Source organism: Anomaloglossus baeobatrachus, chromosome 9 (genome assembly GCF_048569485.1).
Source record: "Anomaloglossus baeobatrachus isolate aAnoBae1 chromosome 9, aAnoBae1.hap1, whole genome shotgun sequence".
In the NCBI taxonomy this organism is placed as follows: domain Eukaryota; kingdom Metazoa; phylum Chordata; class Amphibia; order Anura; family Aromobatidae; genus Anomaloglossus; species Anomaloglossus baeobatrachus.
Genome location: NC_134361.1, coordinates 194,470,864 through 194,484,907, shown reverse-complemented (window position 1 = coordinate 194,484,907; position 14,044 = coordinate 194,470,864). Strand labels below are relative to the sequence as shown.

Sequence of the window (14,044 nt, the reverse complement as noted above, 5' to 3'; positions counted from 1 at the left end):
GTATGTGCCGGGAGAGCCCTTTTTGTCCGCAGACGCTGGCCCCTCGGGTCTCTATGCCTGGGTGGTGGCGTTACCCTGGGCTGTTGTCTTCAGTCGGGACTTAGGTGGGATAGGTCCTTAAGTCCAGTCCTCAATCAGTTGATTTGACTCAGCCCAGTTGTTTCTGGGCCTCGTACTGGGTCTGAGTACCCCTCCTGGTGCTCCGGTTTCCAATCGGTTCCCCGGTTCGGTACCGGCGGGCCACCGCCCGTCCCCGGTCCCTACGGTTCCACCAGCTGTAATCCCAGCTCCTGCAGACAGCCACCACCGTCTGCCTCCTTGCCAGAGGTGACTGGGCTCCAACCCAGACACCTGTGTAGACTATGGCAGACCTAGACACAGGTCTGCCCTTGAACTTCACTCCACTCCACTGTCAAGACTAGACTACTTCTGTGCTCCCCACGGGACACTACTCTGTTCTTCCTGCCTCAGGGCCTGTGAACTCATCGGTGGGCGGAGCCAACCACCTGGCCCCGCCTCCCCTGGTGTGAACATCAAACCCGGAGGGAGGTGACAAGGGTTTTTGTAGTTTGGCTGCTGTCACCTTATTAAGGGGTGAAGGTGTTTGTGTAAGGGCCTAGTTGTGACAACCTGGCTAGTCCAGGGCGTCACAGAAACCATAAGAGGTAAGACAAAGGTGTAGTCAGGTCATGGTGCAGAATCAAATTCCAGGAAGGAAGATAAATGGTCTGGGCAAATGAGTAGTCAGAAACAAGATAAAAGGTTGGGCAACAAAAGACCAGAGACTGAGCACAGGAACAAGACATGCGACACCACTGAGCTTAAAACTACAACTGGCAGTGATCTGACCACTGCTGGCCAGCTAAATTGCCAGGTAATCTCCCTAACAAGCGTCAATTTGCAAGGGAATAGCCCAGCTTGCTTCAGTCCCAGATTGGGCGGCTTTGCTTATCTCCTGGTCAATATTATTGAAATTCTGAAAACATGATCTGTTGGTGGCTCTCGAAGACTAGAGTTGGTTAATAGGGATGAACGAAAACCTCAAATATTCGGCTTCACGAATATACAATGAATAACCCGCCGCTATGCGAATATTCAATGCGCAATGTAAGTCCGAATAGTTCCGAATAGTTGTTATTTGAGTTTCCCAAAGACTTACAGTGCGCATCGACTATTCGTGAATAGTCGAATAGCAGCGAGGTATTCGGAAAATATTCGCGAAGCCGAATATTTGAGGTATTCGATCATCCCTATTGGTGAACATTGATTTAGAGATGAGCAAATCCGAGGTTCGGTGTTCATACCAAACACAGACTTTACCAAAAATACAGAGTTTGGAGTTGCAGATCGGGTGCTTTACATATGAACACCACTCGTGTGAGCATCGCTATGCTCGGGTACACTCGGTGCTCAGCCCTGTGCAAACCACTTGCAGTGTTTGAACGAGTTGCACTGTGGGTAACAACAGCGTGATCGGATGTAGTGTGCAGCCAAAAAAAAAACAATTGGAAAAACCCAATCGACCTTCCACCGGAAGTGATCTGTTTATGGCTGGCTACATGTGGGTGGAGACCTAAATTGCCCAATTAGTGACTTCCATTGGGTTCAAGTCAAGCCCAAGTCCCAAATCGAAGTCTATTTAAAGTCCGGATGAAGCCGCTGAACCAAACTTCCACGCATACGCTGTCATGGGTGACAAACAGTCATGTGATTTCTGGCCATAGAAAGTCACAGCATTTGGTTGTGCAGAATGCTCCCTGACTTTCCATTGTTCCTGCTGTCAGTATTCAATGGTATAGGTAGCTTTCTTGCTGAATTCATCGATCACCCTTTTGGACCCAGCAGGAGCTCGCCTTCTACCCAGCTGCTGATTATCAGCATTATCTTGGTGCCTAAATACCCTTCCTTGAACAGGTGCTGGTGATATTTTCAGCTCACTCAAGCCTGGGTTGCTAGCAGGTGGCTTGTACTCCTCTGTGGTATCGTTGCTGAAAACTTTGCTGAACTTCTACCTGTGTCATCTGTAGATAAATAGTTCATGTATTTTCCTCTGTGTGTCCTCCTTGTGTCGTCTATAGTGTTTAGTGGGGAGGACGAAGAGCTCACGCCACCCGTTCCCTATTGAGGGCCCAACCCTAGGGATACCTAGGGTCAGGTATCCGGCTTGGCGCATAGGTGCGGAACCTATCTAGGATGGTGAGGAACCCCAGGGACCAGCAGTAGGGATAGCAAGGGTCAGGTATCCGGCTTGGCGCATAGGTGCGGAACCTATCTAGGGTGGTGAGGGACCCCAGGGACCAGCAGTAGGGATAGCTAGGGTCAGTTATCTGGCTTGGCGCATAGGTGCGGAACCTATCTAGGATGGTGAGGAACCCCAGGGACCAGCAGTAGGGATAGCTAGGGTAAGGTATCTGGCTTGGCGCATAGGTGTGGAATCTATCTAAGGTTGTGAGGAACCCCAGGGACCAGCAGTAGGTTTGGTCAGGGGTCACCATCTTCCCTTTTCCTAGACACAGGGTTTCCCTTCCCTTTCGCCATTCGCTTGGTACTTCCCCGTACCTAGCGTGACATCTGCTTATCTCTAGTCCTGTTAAAGATTAACCATTGGGGCCAATAGAGTTTAAATTACGTCTCAAGCTCAAGACAGAGTATCCAGAAGAAACCTAATAAACCATACTGATAACTTCCTATATATGGCCCTTTCAATGCATCGAAGAACATCCTTGTACTCCTACGAAGAACAACCAAATTCCCTATACTCTATGGCCTTGCTAAGATTTGGGTGTAATTTATTAAGTTCCTTATAAAAATTGAATGAAAACTTCATATAAGTGTTGGAAATTATTATAAAAGGCTCCTCCGGCCATAAAAGTCACAGAAGTGTTGACATGTTGCTTCCATTTCTGTTTTTCTACAGGTGAATGGAAAAGAACTTTCGAGACTCTCCCAGGAACAGACATTTGAAACCTTACGAGCCAGCAAAGATCCTCTACTGATTCAAGTGCTGAGACGCAGTCCCCGTATGAAGGGAGCGGCATTGACAGCGTCTTCCCACGACCTACAATTTGTGGACAGTGGAACCCAAACAGATATCACCTTTGAGCACATCATGACAATGGGCAAAGCTCGACCTCCAAGCCCTGCCATGGTTGTTCTAGAACCGTATGTACTATCAGAGCTGTGAGTAGAGACTCTGCTGCTAACGTGTGATATCTATATTCACTGTTTGTCTATAGTGGACGCCGGTATGTATAGGTATCACAATACTAGGGTTTATCAAGTCAATTTCTCTCCTTGTTACAGGCCACCAATTGGAAATGAGTTCTATGAGCAGTCTGAGTTCATGGATGGAGTACAACCCGAGGGAGAGCGTACTGATGAGCTGGAGTACGAGGTGAGTTATCTTATCCTTTCCTTTATATCCATTATACATATTGATACCAGCAGAATAAAATGACAAGTCATGGATTGCTCGAATCGTCCAGAGCAATAGTTTTTATTCTAGGGCATCCAAAGTAAAGGGGGCTTTACACGTTGCAACACCGCTAGCAATTGCTAGCGATGTCGAGCGCGACATTTGGTGCTCGCTGCCGTAGCGAACATTATCGCTGCGGCAGCGTCACACGCACATACCTTGTCAGCGACGTTGCTGTGACCGCCGAACAATCCCTCCCTCAAGGGGGAGGTGCGTTCGGCATCATAGCGATGTCACTGCGGCGTCACTAAGCGGCCGGCCAATAGAAGCGGAGGAGCGGAGATGAGCGGGACGTAACATCCCGCCCACCTCCTTCCTTCCGCATTGCCGGTGGACACAGGTAAGGAGATGTTTGTCGTTCCTGCAGTGTCACACATAGCGATGTGTGGTGCCGCAGGAACAATGAACAACATCGTACCTGTGGCAGCAACGATATTAAGGAAATGATCACCGTTTTTGAACGACTTTTTGATCGTTGATCGTCGCTCATAGGTTTTGCACATTGCTAACGGCGCCGGATGTGCGTCACTAACGACATAACCCCAACGATATATCGTTACTGATATCACAACGTGTAAAGCTCCCTTAAGAGGTCCTCCTGGTTAACTAAACTCCATGCAATGTCACAGATAGATCTTGGTTGACTTTGAAGATTACTTTGGATTTTGGTTTCCTCCCCAATGACTTCATGTTGGCATCGGTGCACTGTTACCTCCTTTTACCCAATTTCCATGCCTAAAGGCCCCATCACACGCGACGATATATCGTGCTATCGCATAGGCGATCGCATCCGCCCCCGTCGTTTGTGCGTCACGGGCAATTTGTTGCCCGTGGCGCACAAAGTCGGTAACCCCCGTCACACGTACTTACCTCCTGAACGACCTCGCTGTGGGCGGCGAACATCCTCTTCCTGAAGGGGGAGGGACGTTCGGAGTCACAGCGACGTCACACAGCGGCCGCCCAATAGAAGCGGAGGGGTGGAGATGAGCGGGACGTAACATCCCGCCCACCTCCTTCCTTCCGCATTGCCGGCGGGACGCAGGTAAGCTGTGTTCGTCGCTCCCGGGGTGTCACACGGAACGAGGTGTGCTGCCTCGGGAACGACAACCAACCTGCATCCAGGAATGTGACCGACATTATGAAAATGAATGACGTGTCAACGAGCAACGATAAGTTGAGTATTTTTGCTCGTTCACAGTCACTCGTAGCTGTCACACGCTACGATATCTCGAACGATGCCGGATGTGCATCACAGAATCCGTGACCCCGACGACATATCGCCCGATATATCGTAGCGTGTGACGCCGCCTTAACACTTCCCATTTTGACAAAGTACACATGCGACAATTCGACATTCTGCTTACACCCTCATCTGCCCTTCTTAGTTTTTTCTTCTTCCATGAACAACTTGAACATTACCAAGATCATCTTTTCTACCAGGATCTAAATAGTATGTAATATCAACCCAACACTCCCAGGAAACACAGGAAACATTTACTGAAGCTGGAAAAGGCATGCTAACCCTACATTTACCTTCAGTGGTTATTCTGTTATCTGCTGTCCGGATCCACACTTGTGGATTACAGCAACGGTGTCGGACCCTGTTCCCATTATAGAGTCCGACAGGCAACCTGGTGTTTCTTTAATTGCCGAGCGTCAGCTGAGTTGTTCCCACAACCTTTTGGAAGCAGTGTATGGCTCGTCTTAGGCGGGCTTTACACGTTGCGACATCGGTAACGATATATCGTCGGGGTCACGTCGTTAGTGATGCACATCCGGCGCCGTTACCGACATTGCAGCGTGTAAACCCTAGGAGCGACGATCACCGATCGCAAAAACGTGAAAAATCGTTGATCGGTGACACGTCGCTCTATTCCATAATGTCGTTGCTGCTGCCGGTACGATGTTGTTTGTCGTTCCTGCAGCACCACATATCGCTATGTGTGAAGCCGCAGGAACGAAAAACATCTCCTACCTGCGTCCCGCCGGCAATGCAGAAGGAAGGAGGTGGGCGGGATGTTATGTCCTGCTCATCTCCGCCCCTCCGCTTCTATTGGCCGGCCGCTTAGTGACGTCGCGGTGACGTCGAACGCACCTCCGCCTTGAAGGAGGGATTGTTCGGCAGTCACCGCGACGTCGCCGACCAGGTAAGTGCGTGTGAAGCTGCCATAGCGATAATGTTCGCTATGGCAGCTATCACCACATATCGCATATGCGACGGGGGTGAGTACTATCGCGCTCGACATCGCTAGCAATCGCTAGCGATGTCGCAGCGTGTAAAGTACCACTTAAAGTTAGGGGTTGCTCATTACCATTCACAGCGGGTCCTTACCTATTTAAGGCTGGGAAGTTTGTAAGCAGATCACCGAAGATAGCATCTGCTCATGCTCTTGTGAAACTCCGGTGTCCTTGGCATTCCTCATTTGGTGACCTGCGATCTGCTGCTTGTTTGGTGTTAAAGTGTCCCTTGGTGTGTCTTACTTCCTCCCTTTTATTTTATTTCCTACTGTGCCTTTATTGTCTTCCCTTTGTGGTTGTTTGCGGAGTGAGTGAGTTTCTGTTCTACCCCCTGTTTGTGTCTTTTGAGACACGGGAGTTATTTCGGGGTGTCCTGTCCTCCCTGGGTTGAGGGCTACGGGGGGGTTAGGTCAGGGTCTGGTGAGGAGACAGGGACATGCTGGGGGCCCAGACCTAACTATCCTTAAGTGTACCTCTGGAATAAGGGTCACCGCAGGGATTCCAGTCTGAGGGCCACTTCAGGTTCCCCCTGTAATCTAGCCCACTCATGACATATCCATGTACTACATTGGACAGTTGGAGTCCACCAAAGTGAGAGCTCTATAAGCTATTCTGTTCTGAGGCCTCCTCTATATGGCATAATATGTAGTTTGTTCCTTTATTATGTGACTATTTTTTATTGTCTTTCACTTCTGCACACTGGTTGACCATGATCGTTGCTTTTTACAACCCACCTTAGTCTATTAATTGAACTCCAGTATTTTGACTTACCTTGGTCATTCATAAGAAAACTTCACTGATGTTTAGGATATGAGAAAGCCTAACAGATGCCAACCTAGACCAATACGCCTGGCAAAGATGTTCTACTGCCTTGAATTTTTGGGGGGTCTTTGTCAAGTGCTGTGGTTGGTATTTTGGAAATTTGGTCATGATGACCTCAGATGTGCTCTGTAGTAAATCGTCAAATATGTGTCATGCGCTGTCCGGATTTGCACTTGCAGATTACAGCAATGGCGTCGGACTCTGGTCACATTGCAAAGTCTTAGAGGCAACCTGGTTTCTCTTACGTGCTCAGCTTTGCTGGGCGTCGGCTGAGTTGTTTCACTGCTCCCAGCCGTGCAGGAGTTAATCCTTTTTGGAGCAGTGTGCAACTCTTCTGAGAGTCCAGTTGCTGATTTCCATCTACAGCTGGTCTCTTCCTGTTTAAGGCTGAGGAGTGTAGTAGGAGATCGCCGAAGATAGCTTCAGCGTAGCTCCAGCATCCCGTTCTTAGTGGTGATTTCAGTTCATGGTGATCTGTAGTTGCTATTTTGCGTGGTGTGAAAGTTCCCTTGTTGTGTGTTACTTTCTCCCCTTTTCTTTATTCCATTATACACATATTGTTTTTCCTTTGTCTATGAGTGCATTGTGTACAAGTTTTCATTTTCCCTTGTCCATGTCGTTTCTGTGGGGTTTTGTTACTGGGTTTCCGGCCCACTCCAAGGGTGGGGAGAGTAAGATCAGGGCTTGGATAGGAGTCAAGGTCGAGTCAGGGTCATGCTGGATGCTCAGACCTGGCTACCATCGAGTCTACCTCAGAGTTAAGGGACAGCGCAGGATCTCAAGTCTGAGGGCCAGTCTAGGAGCCCCTCTTCTGTCATTTCATACCCTGTGACAATATCGGGTGGAATCAGTTTACAATTAGCTCACCTCATTATTACAAGCCAAGTTCGCAGTGCAAAGTATTCAATCGGCAAATAGTTGACAAGCCATGAATGACAAGACCTTCAGAAAGTGGCCATCTAGGATCTCTAGTGTAGGGTCACCATAATATCCAAAGCAAATGACTAATATTTGGCCGGTCATTTCTTTCTCTCGTCCAGGAGGTAGAGCTGTGTAAAATAAACCATCAAGACAAGCTCGGTCTAACCGTTTGCTATCGCACCGATGATGAAGAAGACCTGGGAATATATGTCGGAGAGGTAGGAAACTGTGAATCCTCCTCAAGCTGTGATACTTCTGCTCTACCACATTTACTCTTGAGTTAATTTCTTTCATCTCAGCCTTTTAGTATTTTACTTCTAAGCTTACTAAGAGTTTCATTTGTCACCAGGGTTTTATCTCTGTAGGTTGTGGGAGTTTTGAGAACAAGTACGCGATTTACAAGATGTCTATATGAACCGCGGCTATGCAGCTATAGTAACAGTGAGATTATAGATATCATCTTAATGGTTTTCTTTCCTTTTAAAGGTGAATCCAAACAGCATTGCGGCAATAGACGGGAGGATAAGGGAAGGAGACAGAATTCTACAGGTAATGGAGGCATTGACCACATATATCTTGTATAGTGCGCACTGATTCTCCTCCATTTTATTGGTTGCTTGAGCTTAGAAGATAAGTCCTCCAGGAGTGGTAATGAAGAAAAATGTCTTCACAATAGGATGGGATTACGATCCAAAATAAAATCATATGATGATCGATTAATGAAAAGATATAGCCCCTAATATAAATATGGGTAGACTTTGGATCAAGAGTCAAATTAGGAGGTGAGGTGGAGGTATGACCAAACATCTTTGTAGGTTCTTCCATTGAATGACTGACTCATTTTGCTAAAACCTAACATGCTAATGTTACAACGGGCAAGAAGTCTGGTGGTGGATCCACTGAGCTGCCAAATGAGTGTGGGGGGAAACCACACAAACTTCTTGCAGATGTTGGTCCTTGTTGGGATTTGAACTTGAAGGATTTCCTAGTCCTAGGCAAGTGAATAAGATCCCTGACGTCTTTGTGGCAGATTTTAAGGGGTTGTCCACTACTTGGACAACCACTTCTCATCCCCCTTGTTCATCCCCGTCAAAATAAATAAGCCTACACTCCCCTCCGATGCGGCTGCAGTTCCAGCGATGTCTAAAGCCGCGTTCCTAGTCACACGTGACACTGTCATGACATGCGAGCCCCACAACCATTCAGCACCTGTCTCCCCGCCTTTAGATATTTGAGCAGTATGTGACTTCCTGCTGAAATGTCCAAAGGAAGGGAGAAGGAATCTGGTGCTGATTGGTCACGAGGCCCGCGTGTCATGACAATGTCATCCTAACCATAACCTTTAATCTATGGAGTAGCCCAAACAATGGACTTCTAATCTGCTTTCTTATACTTATTTGATCATCAGGTAATATCTATAGTAAGGGGCACTTTGCACACTACGACATCGCAAGCTGATACTTGCGATGCCGAGCGCGATAGTCCCCGCCCCCGTCGCAGCTGCGATATCATGGTGATAGCTGCCGTAGCGAACATTATCGCTACGGCAGCTTCACTTGCACTCACCTGCCCTGCGTCATCGCTCTGGCCGGCGAACCGCCTCCTTATTAAGGGGAGCGGGTCGTGCGGCGTCATAGCGACGTCACACGGCAGGGGGCCAATAGAAGCGGAGGGGCGGAGCTGAGCGGGAAGTAAACATCCCGCCCACCTCCGTCCTTCTGCATAGCCGTCGTGAGCCGCAGGACGCAGGTAAGGTGATGTTCCTCGCTCCTGCGGCTTCACACACAGCGATGTGTGCTGCCGCAGGAATGAGGAACAACATTGTAACATCGATCCCTCTGAAATTATGGAAATGACCGACGCTACACCGATGATACGATTTGGACGTTTTTGCGCTCCTTAATTGTATCAAAAATGATTTACACACTACGATATCGACTGCGTCGCCGGATGTGCGTCACTTTCGATTTGACCCCACCGACATCGCAGCTGCGATGTCGTAGTGTGCAAAGTGCCCCTAAAAGTTAAACTGAGGTGCAGATGTTCCACCAAACATCTGAGAGGCTTTTTCAAATAAGGAAACTATTCAAAAATATCAAAAGCCATTTCATCATTGTGCTGGGTTCCTCTTAGACATGTATGGCATATCCAAACACTCACCTGCTTTTGCAACTCCCTCCATTTGTGCAGTCACCATTGTATTTGGTCATCCATGACATTCAGTAGAAGACCTTCATCCTCCCGATAGACATGGATCTCACATCAGTTTAGGCATCATACATTATCTGAAATAGAAAACCTTCTTTCTATTAGTTAAACAGTATTAAAAATTTTTTACAAGAAGGTACTACTAATGTGAATGAATTACTACACGTATTTTCTTTCTTCCCACAGATTAATGGCATGGATGTGCAAAACAGGGAAGAAGCAGTAGCAATTCTGACACAAGAGGAAAGCACAAATGTTTCCTTGCTGGTTGCCCGTCCAGAGACGGAGGTAAGACGGTTCCTCCAGTTTTCCATCAGTCCCTTTATGTTGCATAAGCTATATGTAAATTTCGATAGTCATGGGTGAGAGATTGACTCTGGACTCCCCGATACGCTGGCTGGGTGTGTGGGCTCGTGTCGTGAGGATGTTGATTTTGGTTGGCCAGCACAAGATGATGACTCAGGAAACCATTAGTTCATCTAGACAGTTCCTGAGCAACAACTTCACACATGAGGTGGTGGGTACATAACTTCCAAGTCGTTCCATTTGTACACAGAAGTTTCAAGCACAGTGTCAGGTCCTACTTGGTTGCTTTAACTCCTCCTTTTCACAATCCGGTCCATCACAACAGTAGAGCTTGTGACATTCACTACCCTTTCTACGTCTCCACGTCTCCTCTTCTTCTAGAGAAGGAGGTACTGGGGTTTTGCCACTATGGCGTCACAAAGATTAGGCTCTTCAGACACTTGGGGGAGATTCCACCAGGGTACGACAACACAGTCACACACCAGTTGGGATGAACCAGCTACGTTGAGGGTTAGGGGCCTGGCCACTAGAGTCCTGTCCTCCAGCTCTTTCCATCTGGGGCCACACAATTTGAGGATCTCTAGCCTCACTATTGTTTCAGTCAACACTCGAGGATCACGTCATCTCTATTCTGGTCTCCTCCTTTCTCCTGCCACAAGTCACACACTTCATGCAGCCTCGATAGCCTATAGAGTACACACTAACTTTTCTAGGAGGAACTGTCGCGGGCGGAGGAGGGGACGCCGCGGCTGCTGCGGCCTGCTGCTGCTCGATGGCTCGAGCGGTGGGCCGGATCCCGGGGACTCTAGCGGCGCTCCTCGCCCGTGAGTGAAAGGGGGTTGTTGGGTGTGGGGATTGTTTATTGTCCGTGACGCCACCCACGGTTGTGGTGATTTGTAGCACCACCGCTGCTCAATATGGGGATCCCGGGAGTGGTGATGCGGAGCAGCCAGGTGTTGTGTTGCCCCTCCGTGGGTAGGGGTTGGTGATCCCGGGACCCAGTGATGGTGTGGAAAGGTGCAGGGCCTGGTGGGCGCAGGGACGCGGGGGCAGCGCTGTGCCTTGCGGCACTGTGATACTCACTCAGCCTGAGACGTTGACACAGTTTTACGGTAAACCACACGGCTGGAAAGACGGTTCCCACGGACGGCTGCACTTGCTCTCCCAGTAGGTAACGGTGATTTCCCTTTGACCTGCACCTAGTGTTTCTGTGTTGGTAGCGATGGGTTCCCACCGGTAACCCGCTCCCCGGCTTGGATATGGGCCGGGGGAGCCCTACTTTGCCCGCAGACGCTAGCCCTGAGGAGCTGGTGCCCTGGCGGTGGCGGTGTTCCTCACTAATGGTCGGACGGTTGTCTTCAATCGGGACTTGGTTGTTGGGGGATCGACGTCCCCTTCACTGACAGATTCGGCAAATTATGGCGACTCCTAGCCTTGCCGGGGTCCGAGAGGCCCCTGCCCTGGTGCTGACTGTCCTTCGTATACTGCTCCAGACCGCCGGGCCACTACTCGACCGCGGTCCTTCCAGCAACCTCCGAGCAGTCCCCCTCCAGACAATCACCGCTGTTGCTGACCTTGCTGACCTGTCCTGCAATTAGCTGGACTAACTTCAGGTCCTTCTACGCTCACTTTTGTTCCTTTTCTTCTTTGCTCCACTACCACTTCACTTTCACTAAGCTGTTTACTCCTTCCTCACTCTAGCTCTTCCCTGAGCTGACTCTCCGGTTCTTCCCGCCTCCAGGGTTGTGTACTCCTCGGTGGGCGGAGCCAACCGCCTGGTCCACCCCCTGGTGTGAACATCAGCCCCTGTCTGGATTTTGGCGGTTGGTGACTGTTCACATTAAGTCATCAGGCTTTGTCCACAGGCTATTTACTTCATGCAGCATTTGCTTGGACCTGTCCCGCCCACAGCCATGACTCAGTCATGGGTACGGGATTGAAATAGACCAGGTGAGTGCTGCTAAGAGCAGTTCTACTATTCATATGTGAGGCCGTATGGCACATTTTATAAAAATATTTTAGTGTAGGACTGCTTCAAATGAGATTTGCCGTGACGTGGCGAAGCAGCTCAAGAAATTGCAATTTTTTGCCAAAAATCTCAAAATATTTTTTTTTTTTTTTTTTTTTTTTATAATAAGTACAGTTTGGAATGTTTAGTGCTGTAGTGCACATTTGGTGCTGGCTTTTTGTTTTTTGCAACAAGGATTTGAGTAGCTTTGGTGTTCCTAACTGGGATGTAGGGTGTGGTAGTGTGATGACCTGTGACCCCTGGCTTGCCCAGGGCGTCACATTCCCCCTTAGCAAAATGCAGACCGTCCGCGGGCTGCCCGTCCAACACCGGTTTTATTTTTCTGTAAATGTAAAAAGGTAACATGTAAAGCATAACATCATCCCACAACGGGAGGCACATTTCTTAAACGTTACTAAACGGTTTTACGGGTACGGTTTCCGCTCTCTCCTACCCAAGCAACCTGGCCCTGATGCTGCCCCTAAAACCCAGGCAGTATCCCTTGACCCACAGTCCAGCACACGTTACCCGAGCGGGATCTGTCCTTCCCCTCCAGAGGGTAGCCACCGGTTCCTTTGGTGGCTGGGCCCCAGCCTGCTCTGCTGAGGGCCCTCCCTCCAACCTGCCTCTCCGGAGGCGGCAACTGCGGAAACGGTACGGTAAAACAACATATTTACAAGCCACTTAACGTTTGTGGTTGCCCTGCAAGTTCACGGGCTTGTCCATGGATAGTTCCCTTGCCAACTTTTTAAACGGTCCCCACGGGGACAACGGTGCCGGCTCCGGCCGGTTCAATCACAAAGAATCAGGTGAAGTACTCGGTAATCATTTTTCATATCATTCTCTGTAAACTTTCAAACTTTTTCAACTTTTAAACATGAATTCACACAGACTTCCTGACCCCCCTCTTTAAAGGACAGTCTCCCTGTACCTAAGTGGGGGTCTACCTAGGTTGGGATGGGTGGACCTTCGGGGTCCGATGTCAGTGGGGCTATGCAGTGGGACAGAGGGAACAACCGGTTCCTCCTCCCTTCTATCGTGTGGGGCAGGCGGAGGCATAGGGGAGCTGGGTACAGGTTCATCCCTGGGCACTGGCACTGGTTCTGGCTCACGATCGACCGCTTCCACCACTTCTTCATCCACAGGTTGTGGGAACAATATCACTGGAAGAATCACCGCGCCGTTCTGTGTAGGCCAGTCTGCTAGGAAGTCACCCATCACCGTGTGGATCACCTCTTTTGCCTTCTCTGCTGGTGGAGGAGCTGGTACGTCAGCCGTTGCCCTCAGTGCTGGTGGGCACCTTTTCAGATGGTCCCGGGAAACCGTGGCCAAAGTGCCCCCTTGGTCACGACTGATCTGGTAGGCCTTCCCATCTTCCCACCCTGTGGGTTGTATGACGTAGGGGGTTGGTTCCCATTGATCATCCAGCTTGTGGGTCTTCCTCTTCCGCTTTAACACCACATCTCCTGGCTGGAAAGGGCCCGCAGACGCTTTCTGGTTGAATCGCTGCTCTTGCTGTTCTCGACTTCGACTTAGGTTCTTCTACACATATTCCTGAATCTGCCGGTATTGTGCTCTCCGCCGAGTTTCCCATTCAGCTGTCGAAGGGAGTGCTTCCGGGGACTCCAACCCTACTTCTAGGTCCACCGGCAGGCGGCCGGGACGAGCCCTCATTAGGTATGCTGGGGTGCACTTTGTCGAGCTGGACGGGATATTGTTGTACATATCGACCAAGTCAGGTAGCTTCTCCGGCCACAGGTTCCGCTCTTCCAGCGGTAACGTCTTGAGGAGTCCCAGGACCAAGTGGTTCATCTTCTCACACATGCCGTTGGTCTGGGCATGGTAAGGGGTGGTCCGGATCTTCTTACAGCCGTACAACTGGCAAAACTCGTGGAACACCTCCGCTTCAAAAGCCGGGCCTTGGTCAGTAAGCACTTTCTCTGGATATCCATGTGGGCGGCAGAAATAAGCCTGGAACGCTCGAGCAGCAGTTCTGCCAGTTAGGTCCTTGACGGGGACAACCACCATGAATCTTGAATAGTGGTCTACGATGGTCAATGCATAGG

At 49.5% G+C, this 14,044-nt stretch overlaps 1 protein-coding gene across 2 annotated transcripts in view; it reads left to right on the top strand.

Annotated features, from left to right (window-relative positions):
• Window positions 1-14,044, top strand: part of PDZD4 (PDZ domain containing 4) — a 180,131-nt gene that overhangs the window by 149,797 nt on the left and 16,290 nt on the right. The window contains exons 2-6 of one of the 2 annotated variants that reach the window (XM_075324171.1): window positions 2,918-3,162; window positions 3,304-3,394; window positions 7,576-7,674; window positions 7,943-8,005; window positions 9,851-9,952. In XM_075324171.1, coding sequence (XP_075180286.1) covers window positions 2,918-3,162; window positions 3,304-3,394; window positions 7,576-7,674; window positions 7,943-8,005; window positions 9,851-9,952 — 600 coding nt within the window. Of the gene's footprint in view, window positions 1-2,917; window positions 3,181-3,303; window positions 3,395-7,575; window positions 7,675-7,942; window positions 8,006-9,850; window positions 9,953-14,044 lie in introns of both variants that reach the window. The other variant, XM_075324170.1, reaches the window with a different exon arrangement.